The following is a 16,648-nucleotide window of genomic DNA, read 5'->3' as shown; positions in this document are numbered from 1 at the left end:
AAACACAACTCCGGACGGTTGACGTCATTTTAATAACTGCGCAGCAGCGCACCGGAAGGAAGTGGGTGTTAGCTGACTGACGTTAGCAAGCTACAATTACGAAGTTTGCTGTGGGTTCTATGGTAAATATGGTCGTTTTTCTGTTTTTTAATTTAATAGACATGCTGTCGATATAATATAAAGAATGCTATTTTATGGTTCGTGTTGTAGTATATCATGTTTTGGTTGGTTTAAAACAATGTCCATAACTTTATTTAATGCTAACTAGCTCATTAGCCGGGCTGGCTAAAATGAAATTTGTACTCGCTGGATTAAAGGATACGGCCCAGTGTTTCACTGGAAACAACTACGAAAGTCCGTATAAATGTAATGACGCTTTATATTAATGTAGTTAAATGCATATTAGATATATAACAAAAGTGCGTGTTCATAGCTGAGAAATTAAAAGACAGTGCATGGGCTTCTGTCAAATGATGTCACACACCCTCATTCCCTTTAAACTACGTAGAAAATTAAAAAGTAAATAACGAGACAAAGCCACAATGAACAAAAACACGTAGTAAAAACTGTAGTAATAATTAAAATTCTCAAAAGTAAGCCCCAGAAAATCGCTTTCTAAAAGAAAGTCAGATAATGCTAGCTGGAGTGGTTGCTACAAGGCTCAGTTCCCGCAACCACCCTATTGTCTCCAGTCTTGTACGAGGGACAACTAATACATTTTAAGCCTACAGGATCTTTAGTAAGAAGCTGAGATAAATAGTCTCGAACTTCTCCATTTAGTGCTCTGTATGCAACTGAGACTTTTAAAACGAGTTTCGAAGTCAACTGGGTGCCAATGGAGAAACTATAAAAGTGGTAATGTGAGAGTAATGTGAGCTTGCTTACTTGGATGTGTTAAGAGGTCTGGCTGCAGTATCTTCTATTGTTTGGAGGTGTGACAGAGTTGATTTATATAAGATGGTAAGCAGGGCATTACAGTATAGGCATGATGAATCAAATGGATGAAAAAATTTCTCCTGTTTAGCTGTAGAGATGATTTCGAAATGTTACTTTAAATGAAAGAAACAAGACCATAAAATAGATTAGACATGCAAATGAAAGTCCAGAGAATAATCAAATATAACATCTAGATTATGAACACGGAGCTTAGCAGATGAGCAAAAGGAAGTAAGCACTTCACTGATACAGATTTTTGATGTGTTTATGTTTATGCATTTTCCTACATTACTCCCTTAAGAAGGCTACTACTTTTCTCCAGGTTTTGAGAGTTGTTAGCTCTCAGATATCAGAGTGCATTGCCAGAACAATAAATGGGGCACTCTAAATATAATTTTGCTTTTCTTTGTCATCCTGATTCTTAAATCAGAAGCAATCTATAGTTTCATACTGTCAAGACATGTTAGGACAATACTACCATTAAACTGATCTTTCCAATTGTATATGTAGTCTGATATTACTCATTTGTCTTAGCCATTTAAAGGTGCTGTTCGGTGTTACTGTCACCACCTTTAGAAAAAAATAAAGAAACAATGAACATTCAATAATTAAAATGTAACAGTTCATTGTCTAATCCACTGATATCCATGTGTGACTTTGTTGTATTTTGTATTGTTCTAGGAAGAGATGTCAGGAGAGAGCGTGGTGAGCTCGCCAGTGCCGGCAGCTACAACCCGGACTACGTCCTTCAAAAGCTCCAGCCCCAGCTCAAAATATGTGAAGTTGAATGTGGGTGGCGCACTGTACTACACTACAATGCAGACACTAACTAAACAGGACACAATGCTCAAAGCAATGTTCAGTGGGAGAATGGAGGTCCTCACAGATAGTGAAGGTGAGCTGTTAGTAAAACCTTGATCATATGCAGCAATTATTCCATCATTGCAGTTAAACTGTTACTGATGTTTTGGCATTTGATACCCATAGGTTGGATCCTGATTGATCGGTGTGGGAAACATTTTGGAACAATCCTTAACTACCTTAGAGATGGCGCAGTCCCACTCCCAGACAGTCGACGGGAAACCGAGGAGCTCCTCGCTGAGGCCAAGTATTATCTTGTCCAAGGCCTTGCCGATGAATGCACAGCTGCCTTGCAGGTACAATCATTACAAAGTTGCTTACCTTTGGAGTAAATGTTAAGTAACTAAGTTTCAGCAAAGTTACTGATACATTTAAAATTACAAAATTTACATTTTGGAATCTACATTCTCTTTTTGTTAAACATGCTATGTTCCCACCATAATCTTCATTAGCTCCCTTTTCCCATGAATGTTCTGTTGTCTTTTTTGCTTTTTAATGCAGTCATAAATGTGACTAGCATTAGTCTGTGTATTTTAAAGAATGAAATTAAGTGTTATAAACAAAAACCCAATTAACCAAACAAAAATTACAAGTCAAAATCTGTTTTCGTTTTTATCTGGAAACAGCAGCAGAAATATTTATTAAAATGCTTTTTGACAATAGCTTTTTAACAGGTGTCCACAGGCATCACTAATGATATTATTAAAGGTGCAGAGGCTCATTTCGTAGGATTAGTAACACTTGTGGTTGATTTAAAAATATAGACCTTTTGCAGCAATTAATTTTTTCAAATAATTTATTGGTTATCTTTGGTAACTTATCATAATCAGAATACTTTATTAATCCCCAGAGGAAATTATGTGGTCACAGTGGCTCCAAGACAGTAATAACAGTAACTAATTAAACTAAATTAAATAATACTATATATTACAAAGTTATAAAATATAACAAAATAGCTCTAATAAATACACATAGTTCTAATTATAAATATTACAGTATATCACACAAGATTAAAAATTTATAGTTGGCAGTGAGGTTCCCTTCTTATAATATTAAGTGTAATTTTCTCTGTAGAGGATGTTATAATAAGAGTGTGGAACTATTGCAGTTTGTACTGTACTTTTCATGGAGGAATTGTATAGAAAGAGTCACAGGCAGGAATGATTTCCTGTTTCATTCAGTGGTGCATTTGGGTAATTTCAGTCTCTCACTGAACGTGTTCCTGTGACTGGCCAGCACGTCATGCAGTGGGTGGGAGGCATTGTCCAGCATTGTTCTTATCTTGAACAACATCTACCTCTCTAACACCACCTTTAGAGAGTCCAGCTCCATGCAAAAAAAATTAATACATTTAATAAAAGTTTTCATCCTTTTTATGTTTCTCTTTTTTTCTTTTTTTTTTCCACATGTAAGTCTGTACCAACAGAATGGGATCCTGTGAAATTAACAGTATGCAGCAGTTTTGTGTGTTTGTGTAATGTTCTCAGTGGAAAAATGTCTTTTTTCCAGAACAAGGAAACATATGAACCCCTTTGTAAAGTGCCTCTGATGACGTCATCCAAAGAGGAGCAGAGGCTGATTGCTACCTCAAATAAGGTATGCTATGTCTGTAATATAATGTGCAGCAACTCATTTAGAATCAAGACATTTTTCATTTAGATTTTTCTTTTTTTTAAAAACTTGGTTGTCTTCACAGCCAACAGTCAAACTGCTGTATAACAGAAGCAACAACAAGTATTCATATACCAGGTGAGCCCGATCATGGGGTCAAGTTTGTCTAGATATAAAAAAATAAATTAAAAAAATCAAGTCGTTACATACACTCAAGTCAGTTATCATAATAAGTGACCTCTCTTTTAACTTTCTTTCCTCCACAGCAATTCTGATGACAACATGCTAAAGAATATTGAGCTTTTTGACAAACTGTCGTTGCGGTTCAATGGGCGAGTGCTCTTCATCAAAGACGTGATTGGGGATGAGATCTGTTGCTGGTCTTTTTATGGGCAGGGGCGTAAAATTGCTGAAGTGTGTTGCACTTCTATTGTTTATGCCACTGAAAAGAAGCAGACAAAGGTAAATATTCTTTGCAGAGTACTTTGCAGTTTCATAAGCATAGAGCTATGTTATTTTGGCTAAATAAACCTGTCTCTTGAGTAACACTTTACTTTTTTCCTAGGTTGAATTCCCAGAGGCTCGAATCTACGAGGAGACCCTCAACATCCTTTTGTATGAGTCTCATGATGGCAGAGGTCCAGACAATGCTCTGTTAGAGGCCACAGGGGGTCCTGCATGGCGATCTAACCACCTGGATGAGGATGAGGAGCGAGAACGAATTGAGCGCGTCCGTAGGATTCATATCAAACGACCTGATGACCGTACACACCACCACCAGTGATTCTCAACTTTAACCAGTCAATCTGGGATCCCAGACAGTATTTGCACTATGCTTGTGCCTTACAACACCCAGCGCCTCCTTCATTTACTTCCCTCATATTTTACCAGCATTCCCCAGAGGATTATTATGACACGAGTGTCATACAGCGGTGTGTAGTGGTGAAGTGATTGTGTGCAGTCCTCTTCTCCAGTTTTCCTCTTTGTCATCTTGTGTTGTTTTTTTTTTTTTTTGTCTCTTTTTGTTGGTCATGATAACTTGTATCACTGCTTTCTGCTACTGTGTAGACGCTCATAAACATGGATGTTTTTATTCATCACTGAGTGCAGGAAGGAAGAGATCCTAATTAAATTACATGCAGAAGACGAGTTATATCATGGAAGCAGCTAGTAATGTAGATAGTTTAGTTTTTCTTTGCCGTGGTTCCAAAAGGTACATTTTAAAGTCTCAAGTGGATGAACCGGGTGTTGTACTTAATGAAGTCACACGGTGGCACTGTTTTACTCTTAGATGATATTAACCATGGCTATAATGTAGCCTGTCTATAATTCCAAAACCTGAATATTTTCTTTTTATCATTAGACAATAAAAATTACAGGTGGATGAAGCAAAATTTCCTGTAATACTTCTGCCGCATTTAGTTCTAACATTGACGCAGTTCCCTTCACTAAACAAACCATTATTTTCAGTGGAGGGAACTTGAGCTGTGACCTGAGGTGTTAAATGCACTGGGCTGATTGAATGATGGATGCTGAGGTTGATGTGAATGACTGTAACTCGATATCACTCTAGCAGGAAGGGAACCCTGTCTACAAGCTTATAACAGGGATAGAAATTAGACCTGTCTTCCATCATCGCATTCATCACAGAATGTACCGTTTGCACACTAGTTTAAGTTGTTATATGTTTAACAATCACAGTACTTGTAGGTCTGCTGTACAGAAGTAAACATAAATGTATGTTTTATATTTATACACACTTTATCACAAATAAATTTATACAGACATTCTTTTGTGCTGCTTTTAATTTACAACATCAGTGAACGTACAAATTTATTATACATATGGCTTCATTGTTCAAAATTAGAATTGCATCAGTTTTTGGTACCTTAAGAGTTTTGTCATTTTAAGTGTTCTTCAGACACAAACAATTGTGAAATGATAACATCTTCTTTCTTTTCTTAATAATGAAGTGAAGAAATTTTAATTATGACTAGTGTGAAATTCTGTCCAGCAAACAACCTCATCCAAGATTCCTCAGGTTCATCTCTTTCTGGGCAGATGTGTTTTCTGCAGACATGGTGATCATCTCCTTAGTGGTCTCTTGATGAAATATGCAGAGGCGTCTTATGTGTCTCCTCCTCAGCCTCACACGTTACCGTGTCCTTGCCCGAGTGGCAACCTGCAGTAGCAAACAATGATGCTGTGTCAGCATTTGTAACTTCATTGTAGCCCTTAATTGAAGACTTAAAATGGCACATCTGGTCGTTGAGTTTCCATGTCAAGTTTATGTATAGAGATACAATCGAAAGCAGCAAATACTAACTAAGGTGCTGTATAACTTGTAGGAAACACAAAAGTGGATGAAATAAGAAAAAGGACAGTATAAAACAGCGACAATATAAATGAGTCTAAACCTAAGCTTGATTAAAAGTCATGTTAGGGGATAAACATGGACTAAAATGGGACAATCTAACACTTAAGGCGAGTCTGTTCCAAACCTTAGAAAATACATGGTACAAGCACCTTTTGTAAATATGGATTTAGGAACCATTAAGAGTTTTTTGACACATGAGCAAACTGATCTGGCTGTGACACAAAAGTGCAGGATTTTGGCAAGCTAGGACTGAGCATTTAAGGATTTTAAAACAAATAATAAATGTTCAAATATAATCTGAAAAAAAAAAAGGTAGCCAATCTGCAGAGAAACATGAGATAAAAGAGATAAGGCCCAACTCACCACCATCAGGTGACCATTCTTGGCCTTGTATACCATAGGCTCAGGCCCAGTGCTAAAGTCCACTGCTCCTCCTTTTCCAGCCTGGATTTCAAAGTTGATGCTGTGAATTAATGCAAACACAATGCATACACAAGCAGTTTAGCTCAATGTGCATTTCACATTAGATCTCTAAATTTCAAAACTCAGGCTCACCTGCCCTGAACCACCTTGATGGCATTTTGTTTGTTAGCAATGACACAGAGTTTGGTCAAAAGCTCAAATAAATGGTCGCACTGTACTACCAGATCCCCCTGAAACAGCCAGACAAGTTGTGTTAGAATCATCCACCTGAAAATCTTTCAAAATTTTCACTACATGCATGTTCCTCCTTCATTTTAGTTACTCTGCATTATCAGCAGAGCAAAAGCCATTCTATGTTTTAACTTGTTCCACCATATCTAATCATGTCATTTAAGCTACAAATAAACTTCATTGGTCTCACCATTAGCAAAAACAAAACAAAAAAAAGGCAAGCTTGATCCATACATTTGCATACCTTTTGTTTAGGTTCTTCACGTGTTATGTGGAATACAATGGTGCTGTCAGTCAAGTTACTGACAGAAATCTCTGCAGTGAGTCAAATAATAGAAGCATGTAGCCCCACATTTGAGAATGAAGATATCTGATGGCTAATAAAATATATATTAGCACACTGGTCTGACCTTTGAGAGAGGTGTACAGCACTCTCTGCTTGATCTTGGCTTCCTCTACCACATAGACAGCTGTCTGGGTGAGGATGAGCTGTCGCTGCCTCGGTTTGAAGCCATTCCTGTCATACTTAATTACTGGAACGCAGTACTGCAGAAACACAGCATATATCAGTGCATCTTTGGTGTGAACTGCCCATAGAAGTATACAGACATTTTATTACCTTTATACGCTCGTTGCGAATCATCTGGATGACCCTTGTGTTTATGTCTTCCTCGCCTATTAAGTGAGATGTTAAATGACATATGAATGATGGTTCTAAAATGAACAGGCATTGTGTGAGGGTGTCTGATATTTACTGATTCTGGTGTCCGCAAATGGATGGGCAACACTCTGTGGATAACTGTCCTTTTTCCCCTTGAAGACGGAGCTGGTGATCAGCTTCATTTCGAACTGAAGGGGCAAAAAGGAATGGAAAATTTAACTGTGATGACTACAAAGAGAACAAGACTGCCCTTTAATGTGGCTTACCTGTGCTTTCTTCTGCGGTGTGATTCCTCGCACATATTTCCGCACCATAAGACGGTAGTGAAGCTTACGCAGCATCTCTGATGTCTAATGAAGAACGAAATCAGTTCTTCACCACAAAGTCAAGATAAAAGCTGTATTCAGTCAGTTTTGCATTTAAGTTGATTAGTCGTTATTACTATATATTGCTATGTGGAAATAAAAAAGAGCATACACTCACTGGCCACTTTATTAAGTGCACCTTATACAACTCAATGCATTTAGTCATGCAGACACGGTGAAGACTATCTGCTGAAGTTCAAACTGAGCATGACAGTGAGGGAGGAAGATGATTTAAGTGTGTTTCAGTGTAACCTGGCGTATGAGCATTTCAGAAACTGATGATCTACTGGGATTTTGTTAATAACATCCATAGGGTTTACAGAGAATGACCAGAAAAAGAGAAAATATCCAGTGGGTGGCAGTTCTCTGGGTGAAAATGTCTCATTGATACTAGAGGTCAGAGGAAAATGACCAGACTGCTTCGAGCGGATAGGAAGGCAACAGTAACCCAAATAACCACTTGTTACAATCAAGATATGCACAACATATCAAATCTTAAAGCAGTTGGGTTAAAGCAGCAGAAGTCCGCAGTGGGTGCCACCCAGTCAGCTAAGAACAGAAAGCTGAGGTGGCAGTATTCATCGGTGTTAAACATTAGACAATAAAAACTGACAAAAAGCTGCATGTTCTGATTAACCTAAATTTCTGACGCTACTTTCACATAAAGAAATTTGCATAAACAACATGAAAGCGTGGATCCATTTTGCCTCGTATCAACAGTTCGGGCTGGTGGTGGCGTCATGGTGTGGGCAACTTTGGGTCCGTCAGACAGAGCTAATCATCTTATTGTTGTTGCTGATCATGCCCATCCCTTTATGACCAACATGTACCAATCTCCTGAAAGATCATCTCAGACTGGACCAAAATCTCAGAGAAATTTTTGAATCTGTGCCATGATGAAGGCAGTTTCAAAGGCAACAGGGCAAGCAAGATGTATCTAATAAAGTGGCCACTGAGTGCATTCTCACATGGAAATAAATACAGAAAATTATAGGAACATATAAGACACACATATCTCATTCTATAAAATACTTGTGACATTTTTTGTTATGTAACTCAATGTTTACTTGATTCAAATACAGTGTGAAAAATTAAAAAGGACCACAGTTATGAATGCATTAGTATTAGAAACAGTTGCTTGATTTTGTTTCTCTGTTTCATTGTTATATGACTTATAGCACCTCTGTGAGCACAGCTGGTGGAGTTAGCCAGGGGGTTTTATCCAAAACGGTCTTTGGCAGGTTGTCTCTAAGTCTGTTCAGGTAATTTTGCCTCACGAAGGCCAGGTACTCTGAGTTATCTGTGTTTTTTGCCTGCCCTCTGGTCATGTAGCCTTTGATAAATCTGAAATGTGTGGCAAAGAACAGGATCAGTTCAAATGTAACAGAGACACTGATGGGGGCTTTTTTTATTTTTGATATTTACGTGTTTTACTTACTTCTTGATGACTTTTACCGCCCAGGCTCTCTTCTCCTTCTCCTTCCTAGCCTGTGTTCCTCTCCAACAAGATTCAATCTTAGTGGCTGAGGAGATTAAAAATAGACATTATCTAATATTTTTTATTGCTAACAAAAACTGTTTCTATCATTCTGGATGTTGTGACATTTACCAGCTTCTTTCTGTTTTCTGTATTCTCCCTTTGCCCTGTAGCCTTTGTATTTTGCCTGGATGCGTGTTGCTGCAAATCCAGAGCAAAAAATATAAATCAGCATGATTGTGAGACGGGATGACTGTAGGTCTAAGGCAGTTGACACTCACCCAGTTCATGTTTGCATTTCTCATAAGCATCCTCTGTGGCGAACAGTGTCCTGGGGTGACGGATGAAAATTTTGGTCCTGCAATAAACAAATCAGCAACTTGTACTTTTGTGATTCCTCGCATAAGCTGGATTTGTTGAGGTAACGAGAAAGACTTCCTCACCGTCCCATTTTGTACTCATCTGGCAGGTAGCCCAGATGTTGAACCAGCACTTCCACTCCATCGGCGGCTACTCCTCTCCAGTGTGGCCAGGTGGCTGGGCACAATGGTTTATATCTGTAAGATGAGCCAAACAAACTGTGCTCGAAAGAAGCCCCTCAGTTCACCTAGAGCTTACATTTAAAACATAAATTTCCCTGAAATTGAGAAACTCTACGGTCCTTTATACCTCTTCAAAAAAACGTCGTATTTACGTCTGTAAGCAAAACCAGCTCGTCTGACTCTGAGGTGCTCCATCAGACCCAGGTACTTCACCTGATGCCTGATCAGTGCTTCATCAAACTGACCTGTGATGTAACGATAAATACACGATTGATTTGGTCTTATTCAAACATTTCTGTGTCATTAACATCTACCTTTTGTTAGTTAAGGTACCTGACTGCTTGGACTCGTTAGATTTCAGGCAGCGTATGTACCAGGCCTCTTTAGCCACAAGGATCTCTGTCAGCTTCTGCAGACTGCTCTTAAACTGAGTCACCACCTGCAAACACAACACAAGGGTCACAATGTCCTTTCCGCCTGACTCCCCTCAGCAGTTAAGTTAGATGTTATGGATGAAGGATATGGAGGGTCAAACATGGGCGAACGTACTGTTTCTGGTCTTCTCCTGCTGTCTGGATCCATGGATGAGAAGCACTCTTTGACTATGTCATTTTTAGACTGACACATAAGCTTTGAGAAGGTGGAGCGACACACAAGCACACATTAACACTAGGGCTGCCACGATTAGTCGACTAGTCACGATTACGTCGACTATCAAAATCGTCGACGACTAATTTAATAGTCGACGCGTCGTTTGAAGCTTTGTAAGATCCCAAAAGACGCAGGAATAAGTAGTAGGATTTAAGAGTGTAATAACGGACTGAAACAGAAGATGGCAGCACTGCATGTACAAGGATGCCAGCTGCCGTTAAACCCCGAAGAAGAAGAAGCTGTGTCCCAGAATTCATAGCGCAGCCCAGCTCAGTTTCCAACAATGGCGGCAGCTAGTTAGTTTTAATATTACTCTTATTATTCTTTCTGGGTCACAAAATAAACGTTTAACATATTTTCAGGCGAGAATGTAGCTGTGTAAACCTCAAATATCTGCTCAGTTTATCAGGACAACACATATTTTCAAAAGCGCTCCGACGTTTTCGGAGACGTCTGTTACCCACTAGCTCGATAGCGAGCCGGGGGCTAGGTCACTAGAGCCGTGAGAACACCGGACTCCTGGCAAATTGTTTTCAAACCCGCTACTCAGGTTAAACATGATATATAAGTCACTTAGATAACTTAACAATGTTATTGTTTGGCTTTTTTTTAGTATTTTATTTGTTCCTGAGTAAATCGGTTTGGCTGAGATTAAAGTTATAGTTTTTACACAGCTAAATAAACATCAAGCAGACAGCTGATTATCAGAAGTGTGAGATGCTCGAGAATATACTCTGGTGTCCTGTTATATTTTAGATAGCAAGGAGTTTATTAAACTTCACCGAAACAATCTGCAAATTTCATTAAAATTTAATAAACTATCATCTTGTCTTTATTTTTAGTTAGCACAGACCTTAAACACTTAAAGCTGTAAGCTAATGATAGTTATATTAGAGCAGATGCTGCTGGTGCAATAAGCTGTACGTTTTACGTCCAATGGATGATGATCTGATTAGTCGACTAATCGCAAAAATAATCGGTGACTAGTCGACTATCCAAATAATCGTTTGTGGCAGCCCTAATTAACACACAGGTTTAGGCAGTTACTTTAACCATAATTAATCAAATACTGAGAAAATACCCCCATCTTTTGCTATTTACAGTAAAGTCTAAAACACGTCTTTATCTGACATAATATCAGCTGTAGACTTACATCTTTTATGTTTCTATATAGTAGGTCGTTGTTTTTGTCCAGGAAACCTAGATTAGCATAAAAAAAAATATCAGTGTCTTAGGGATGTCAGTTCAAAGCAAAAAGGTTTAAATGGTTGAGTCACAGGGGATGAGACTGTGGTTTTCTTTACCCACAACACAGTAGGTGACCTCCCCGGCATAATGCAAGAGACGGAAATCTCCCCTCTCCAGAGTCTTACGTGTCATTTTGTCGGCTAGTTTGTGCCTGGAGTCAAAGAGGTGGAGAGAGACAGAGGGATGAAGAGTGAGAGGCTTTATAGTCGAATCCTAATCCTCCGTCTCTATCGGCTCACTGTCGACTCCCTCACAGGCCACCAGTCAACAGAACACCAATGAAAGGAGTCAGACTTTAGAGCCGAGGAAAGGCTTTGAATTGTACAGTAGATAGGCAGTGTATTTAATTACGCTAAATGTTGTTATTTTTGAAGTCACAAATCAACATTATCAAAACAAAAAACAACCTTTATTGTGACTTTGGAATAACCAGCACTCCTGTTTATAGATATAAGTGCGATGCATGGGGCTGATTCAGTGCGTAAGACTGTTCGTTTCTCTTAGAGTCAGTCAGGATCAGAGCAGGAGCATTCAAGATCTCTTGGAGTCAGAGAAATAAGCACTGGTGCTGCATACAGTGTCAATGTCAATTCTATTTATGTTGTTCATTTCGTGTACTGTGTGTGTGTGTGTGTGTGTGTGTGTGTGTGTGTGTGTGTGTGTGTGTGTGTGTGTGTGTGTGTGTGTGTATTTTAGGTCATTACTCACGTGACAAAGTGGGGGTGATTCCCCATCTTTTCTTCCAGTCTCTCCAGGAAGGTCAGATCTGTGGTATCTCCTGGCCTTAGACACTCCTCATCCTGCAAAATAATCATTGTGAATAATCTTGAGCAGTATTTTTAAAACAGTTATAAATGGCCATCCCAGTGTGAACATACACACCAGTAATGATATAATTCCTGTGTGTTTTTCCTCGATTAGATCACAGATGATCTTATTGTTGAAGAACTGAACTGGCTCCCACTGGTGGAAAAAGAGATGAGAAATACACAGTTATAAGCACGTGAAAAAAAGCAGCCGCTTATATGTTTTCTGCACGTCCGTCTGTTTGCTTGTTTGTTTGCTGGGGAGAGGGGGATTTACCTCAATGCCCTCTGCTTCATATTCTTCCTGCTCCGATTTTAGTGTCAGCTCAATGAAAAGCTGCTGCAGCTTCTCGTTGCAATAGTTTATACAGAACTGCTCAAAACTGAGGGAAAGGATCAAGGAAGAGGTGAAAGGTAAGTTTGCAGGTTTCATAAAGATTATAAGGTAAATAAAACAGCTATCAGCTTGCAAAAGCAGCTGAAATTAAAAAGAAAAAAACACAGAAAGATTACACCTACCTGTTTACGTAGAAAACCTCAAATCCATATATGTCCAAAAGCCCTATAACAGTCTTTCGTGAAGGGTCCTAGTGAAAGAGAAAAAACGTATAAAAACACATCCTGGCAGGTGAGATTTGTCATTTGAAATACATCCTTATAGTCACTTCGTTCTCCATTGACTCGTTGATCCTGTTGACCAGCCAGGTGAAGGTCTGCCCATAGATAGCTTTGGCTAAGGCATCTCTGGCATAGATGGCGTGATCAGTTGTGAAAGGGCTGAGGACCTTTTAGAGTAACAAAGCATCATACCTGAGTTTATAGTTTAAACAGAAACACAAGTCTGTTATTGTTAAAACTAAAGAAGGTTTTAGCAAATGTGAACCTGATCTTTTTTGGCTTCAATCTTCCTGAATGTTAGGCCCTCTTGAAGTCTGTGTGCATCCACTCCTAGCAGCTGTGAAGAAAACTAAACATTAAAAAGCTTATTGATATGCTTAATGAATAGCTAAAGAATTTATATTTTCTACTTTCTTACATTTGAGACCCAGTGCAGCTCTGTGTTGTTGTTCAGGAGGGCGTGACCTTTACTATCAGAGTCAAACCGCACATTCCCCAGGTGGAGAACGCTTGCAATGACCTCAAACAAGTGCTGCACAAAATTATAATTTATAAGCAAGACTGACTGCTGTGAATGAAGCCATCTGCAACAGCATCCAACTCACATTGGTGGCAGTCTCATCAAAGCTGATGATTTGAAGTGCGTTTTTTACTGTTTTCCAGTCGTTTTTGTCATTAATGGAGGGCACAATGGGACACTGCCCCTGTCAGAAACAATGAACATAGAAAAAAAAACACTGTTTCTGAAAGTGTTCTACTTTCTTATCAGATTCTATGTTAACAACAAAGCCCACTGACTTATGCGTACCTGTGTTAGATAGTTATAATGCTGGCAACCTCTCTCCAAGCCCAGCTGATGCAGCAAGTCATCTGATCCTCCCTCTACCAGCTGATAAAAGATGTGAAAGTTTCTCTCCCCGTGATTCTGATGCACAACCCTTGATTTCTCCAGCAGGTAGTTCAGGATATGGCCTCCAACAGCATCCCCCTATGGGCATCATGATCCTAAAGACAGCAGCTCTACAACTTGCAGAAAAAACACAGCCTATGGTCCAGTGGCCAGATTAAGAAACTCCTTCTGTTTCAGTAAAGTTGACTTTTGTTAAGCAGTCGTCGTTTTTTTACATAAATTAAATAAATCTGGAACCAACTTGATGTTTTTCAGGCTTCATGTAATGTTGTTTGTACTCATGCTACAACTTTTTTTGTCTTGTATAGCAAAAATAATCACACCACAACCAACTACACTCTAGGAACCAAACAACAGTAAGCTAAGTTTTTTTCCTATTCTGTGAATACAGCATCTGATCCTTACCTGGCTGTCAAACTGGATGTCCATATATTTCCCAAATCGGCTTGAGTTGTCATTTTTTAGTGTTTTGGCATTTCCAAAAGCCTGTGGGGGGAAAAAAAAAGTCAAATCATTCACAGTAATTGATGATCTGTCCCTCTTCACTATATGTCAATGCACTTCTACAGCATGTAGTAACCATCAAACCTCCAGGACGGGGTTGGACATGAGCATTTTGTCTCTGACTGTGTTTAGCAGAGTGGTGCTTGGACAGCTGACGGCATAATACTGCAAAATCTTCTTGGAGGCCTCTGTTTTTCCTGCTCCGCTCTCACCAGAGATGAGGATGAAGTGATTGTTGAACTCTGTCAGCATGGTGTGGTACGCATTATCCGCCAAGGCATAACTGTTGGGTTGCAGAGCAGTTACAGTATTTCAGTAGTAAACTTTGAACCGCACTCGGAGTTATTTCAGTTGAAAGAACACAGGAGTGGGCTCATTTCCTTATGGGTGCTTTCTGCAGGATAACACACCATGTCACATAGTTCAAATCATCTCACGCTGATTTATTAAACACTGCAATAAATGACCTCCACAGTCACCAGGTCTCAATCCCATACAGCACATTTAAGATGTGGTGGAACGTGAGTTTCCCATCATGGACGTGCTGCCGACAATTTTGCAGGAACTGAGTGATGCTGTTGATTTTATTTTGAATATGCAAATATAACTAGAATAACAAGAGAAAAGAAAAATTAAAAACAAGTTTTCGTGATTATCTCCATGTCTACACAATGTTTATGCTGGAAAAGGAGTAGGATGAAGTTTAGACTTACTGGTGTAAACAGGTGCACCAAAAAAAGCGTGTGTATACAAACTCACATGTGGGGCGGCAGCTCAAAAAAGTTGACACCCATGTAGATATCCATCTGCTTCTTGTTGTAGATGTCCAGCTCTTTATATGGATTGACAGAGACTAACAACGTTCCAATGTAAGTCTAAAAGAATGAGTTAAAAATCATCAAATTTTTTGCAAAGAAAATGCCACGTGTGAACGTAAGGTTTAAATTGTACTCACATAGATGAGATCCTTGCTGAAGCGTTTCTTGAGGTTGCTCAGAAAGGCAGCTTCCGTGGTTTCATCCAGCAGTACAAAATCCTGGATTCCCACACGGTCCCTGGCAGTCAGGGCACCCTCCATGTCTAGCTGACCCTGTGCAACAAGTTGTAGCAACAACATAGCAGCTGAATGCACTAAGAAAAGTGACATTTCTAGTGTTTACTTCCAAAAATGTATATGTCTAAAACAAATTTGCAACACAGCCGCATATTCTGTGCTTCACAGGGACAGTTTTACTTTATTTATTATTTTCCCCCATATTAATGAGATGAGCAAAGTTTAGAGCAAAAGTAACATTTTCATGTTGTGCATATACAACATTATATCAGAATTTTCAGTCATGTGTTTTGACAACTGCAGCTGGATGTTTGAATGTTTGGATTAATGGCTCCAAGCGGGAGGACAACACAAAAAAAAGTGCCATAAAAAGAACAAACATGGTGTCCTTTAGTTCTATTGAAGCAAGAGGTCCAGAGGTCCTGTGTGTCTTTGAAGCTAAGGTCTGTGATTGTGCAGATGAACAGACAGAAGATAATGATCGCTACACGGCGCACAGGGACCTTGGCTGGCAGCCCATGGTTCACTTGAGCTGACGCACCAACCAAACACAACACACTGTGCAAATGGACTTGGGGAGCCCGAAACAGCGGCACATTTAAGAAGCGTAGTGGGAAAAAAATTCCACCAATCTGTTTTGCATTCGCAGCACCAACACTCGGACCAAAGGTTTTCACAGCTTTTGTTGGTTTTGTGTTTTTTTTTCTCTGTCTCTCTCTCTCCTTTGGAAGCAGAAGTCCTTTGATTCTCAGCTCTCTCTGTAAAACATTAAAAAAGATAATCCATTGGATCTAATTGACACAAAGTCCTCCTTCTCTTCCCCACCAACCCACTCTCCTCCCCTGCCTCTATCCTCCGCCTATGGCCCTCGTTTCTTCTGAGAAAGGCCAAGTGTTTTTGTCCTGTAAATACCACGGAGCAGAGACAAAAAAGACGTCTTTAAAATGCAGTCTACAATCCATTACACATATTCCCCCTGCATAACCATTCAGTAATTATTCATTAGAAAACATTTAACGTCACAGTGAATTTCACACTAGGCAGTCGAAACACAATAGAGGAGATTTGGCCTACTTTGGGGTGAGGAGTTGGGGAGGGGTTCGCTGTACAGAGGAAGGGCGAAGGCGAAAGGAGTGCGGGAGGAGGGGAGCAGTATTTGTCTGATCTGAGAACCTCTGAAACGGGGCTGTCTTGAGACAACGGGACAGACTAAATAGTGCACTAACGGTCTGTGCCCCGCTGCTTGCTGTGACACTCATTTAGTGTGCTTTAGTGTGCCCCGAGGCCAAACAATAGAGGCTTGTTCTTAGCAATCTTGTGCTGTAATTTGGACTTCATTACTTTGCTCATATGGGGCCTCAAAGAAGGATAGA

At 39.5% G+C, this 16,648-nt stretch overlaps 2 protein-coding genes across 3 annotated transcripts; one reads left to right on the top strand and one right to left on the bottom strand.

The window, feature by feature from the left end:
- The first annotated feature begins 42 nt into the window (after positions 1-42).
- On the top strand, positions 43-5,198 carry kctd10 (potassium channel tetramerization domain containing 10). 2 transcript variants are annotated; one of them, XM_085425451.1, is made up of 7 exons: positions 43-122; positions 1,618-1,831; positions 1,924-2,093; positions 3,307-3,393; positions 3,494-3,546; positions 3,675-3,870; positions 3,974-5,198. In XM_085425451.1, exons 1-7 carry the CDS (start codon positions 120-122, stop codon positions 4,190-4,192), a joined length of 942 nt encoding a protein of 313 aa, XP_085281577.1. In that variant the 5' UTR covers positions 43-119; the 3' UTR covers positions 4,193-5,198. The 2 variants fall into 2 exon arrangements, with proteins under 2 accessions (XP_085281577.1, XP_085281578.1); XM_085425452.1 differs by having other exon boundaries at positions 47-122; positions 1,622-1,831.
- An 18-nt stretch (positions 5,199-5,216) lies between these two features.
- Positions 5,217-16,613, bottom strand: myo1ha (myosin IHa). Its single transcript, XM_085425450.1, has 31 exons — positions 15,177-16,613; positions 14,981-15,096; positions 14,306-14,504; positions 14,123-14,203; positions 13,616-13,795; positions 13,413-13,511; positions 13,226-13,339; positions 13,073-13,144; positions 12,855-12,974; positions 12,709-12,776; positions 12,467-12,572; positions 12,266-12,346; positions 12,092-12,183; positions 11,440-11,534; positions 11,289-11,335; positions 10,034-10,114; positions 9,818-9,923; positions 9,612-9,729; positions 9,386-9,499; positions 9,224-9,300; positions 9,075-9,143; positions 8,904-8,988; positions 8,647-8,809; positions 7,367-7,450; positions 7,195-7,288; positions 7,059-7,114; positions 6,850-6,985; positions 6,684-6,754; positions 6,341-6,438; positions 6,149-6,248; positions 5,217-5,590 (listed from the first exon to the last, which is right to left on the bottom strand). Exons 1-31 carry the CDS (start codon positions 15,366-15,368, stop codon positions 5,564-5,566), a joined length of 3,141 nt encoding a protein of 1,046 aa, XP_085281576.1. The 5' UTR covers positions 15,369-16,613; the 3' UTR covers positions 5,217-5,563.
- Positions 16,614-16,648: the final 35 nt, after the last annotated feature.

The sequence above is a fragment of the Rhamphochromis longiceps genome, linkage group LG12 (genome assembly GCF_057381845.1).
Source record: "Rhamphochromis longiceps isolate RC_006_pf linkage group LG12, R_longiceps_female_GT1.1, whole genome shotgun sequence".
NCBI lineage: Eukaryota > Metazoa > Chordata > Actinopteri > Cichliformes > Cichlidae > Rhamphochromis > Rhamphochromis longiceps.
Note: the sequence above shows the minus strand (reverse complement) of the source record. Positions and strands in the feature narration are given on the sequence as shown.

Coding starts and splice junctions, on each gene's coding strand:
- kctd10 (XM_085425451.1), top strand. Junction 1,832..1,923: donor GGTCCTCACAGATAGTGAAG/GTGAGCTGTTAG, acceptor TGATACCCATAG/GTTGGATCCTGATTGATCGG. Junction 3,871..3,973: donor CTGAAAAGAAGCAGACAAAG/GTAAATATTCTT, acceptor CTTTTTTCCTAG/GTTGAATTCCCAGAGGCTCG.
- myo1ha (XM_085425450.1), bottom strand. CDS start 15,368: ATGTCACTTTTCTTAGTGCATTCAGCTGCTATGTTGTTGCTACAACTT. Junction 12,347..12,466: donor ATGAAGCAGAGGGCATTGAG/GTAAATCCCCCT, acceptor TTTTTCCACCAG/TGGGAGCCAGTTCAGTTCTT. Junction 9,301..9,385: donor GATGAGTACAAAATGGGACG/GTGAGGAAGTCT, acceptor TGTTTATTGCAG/GACCAAAATTTTCATCCGTC.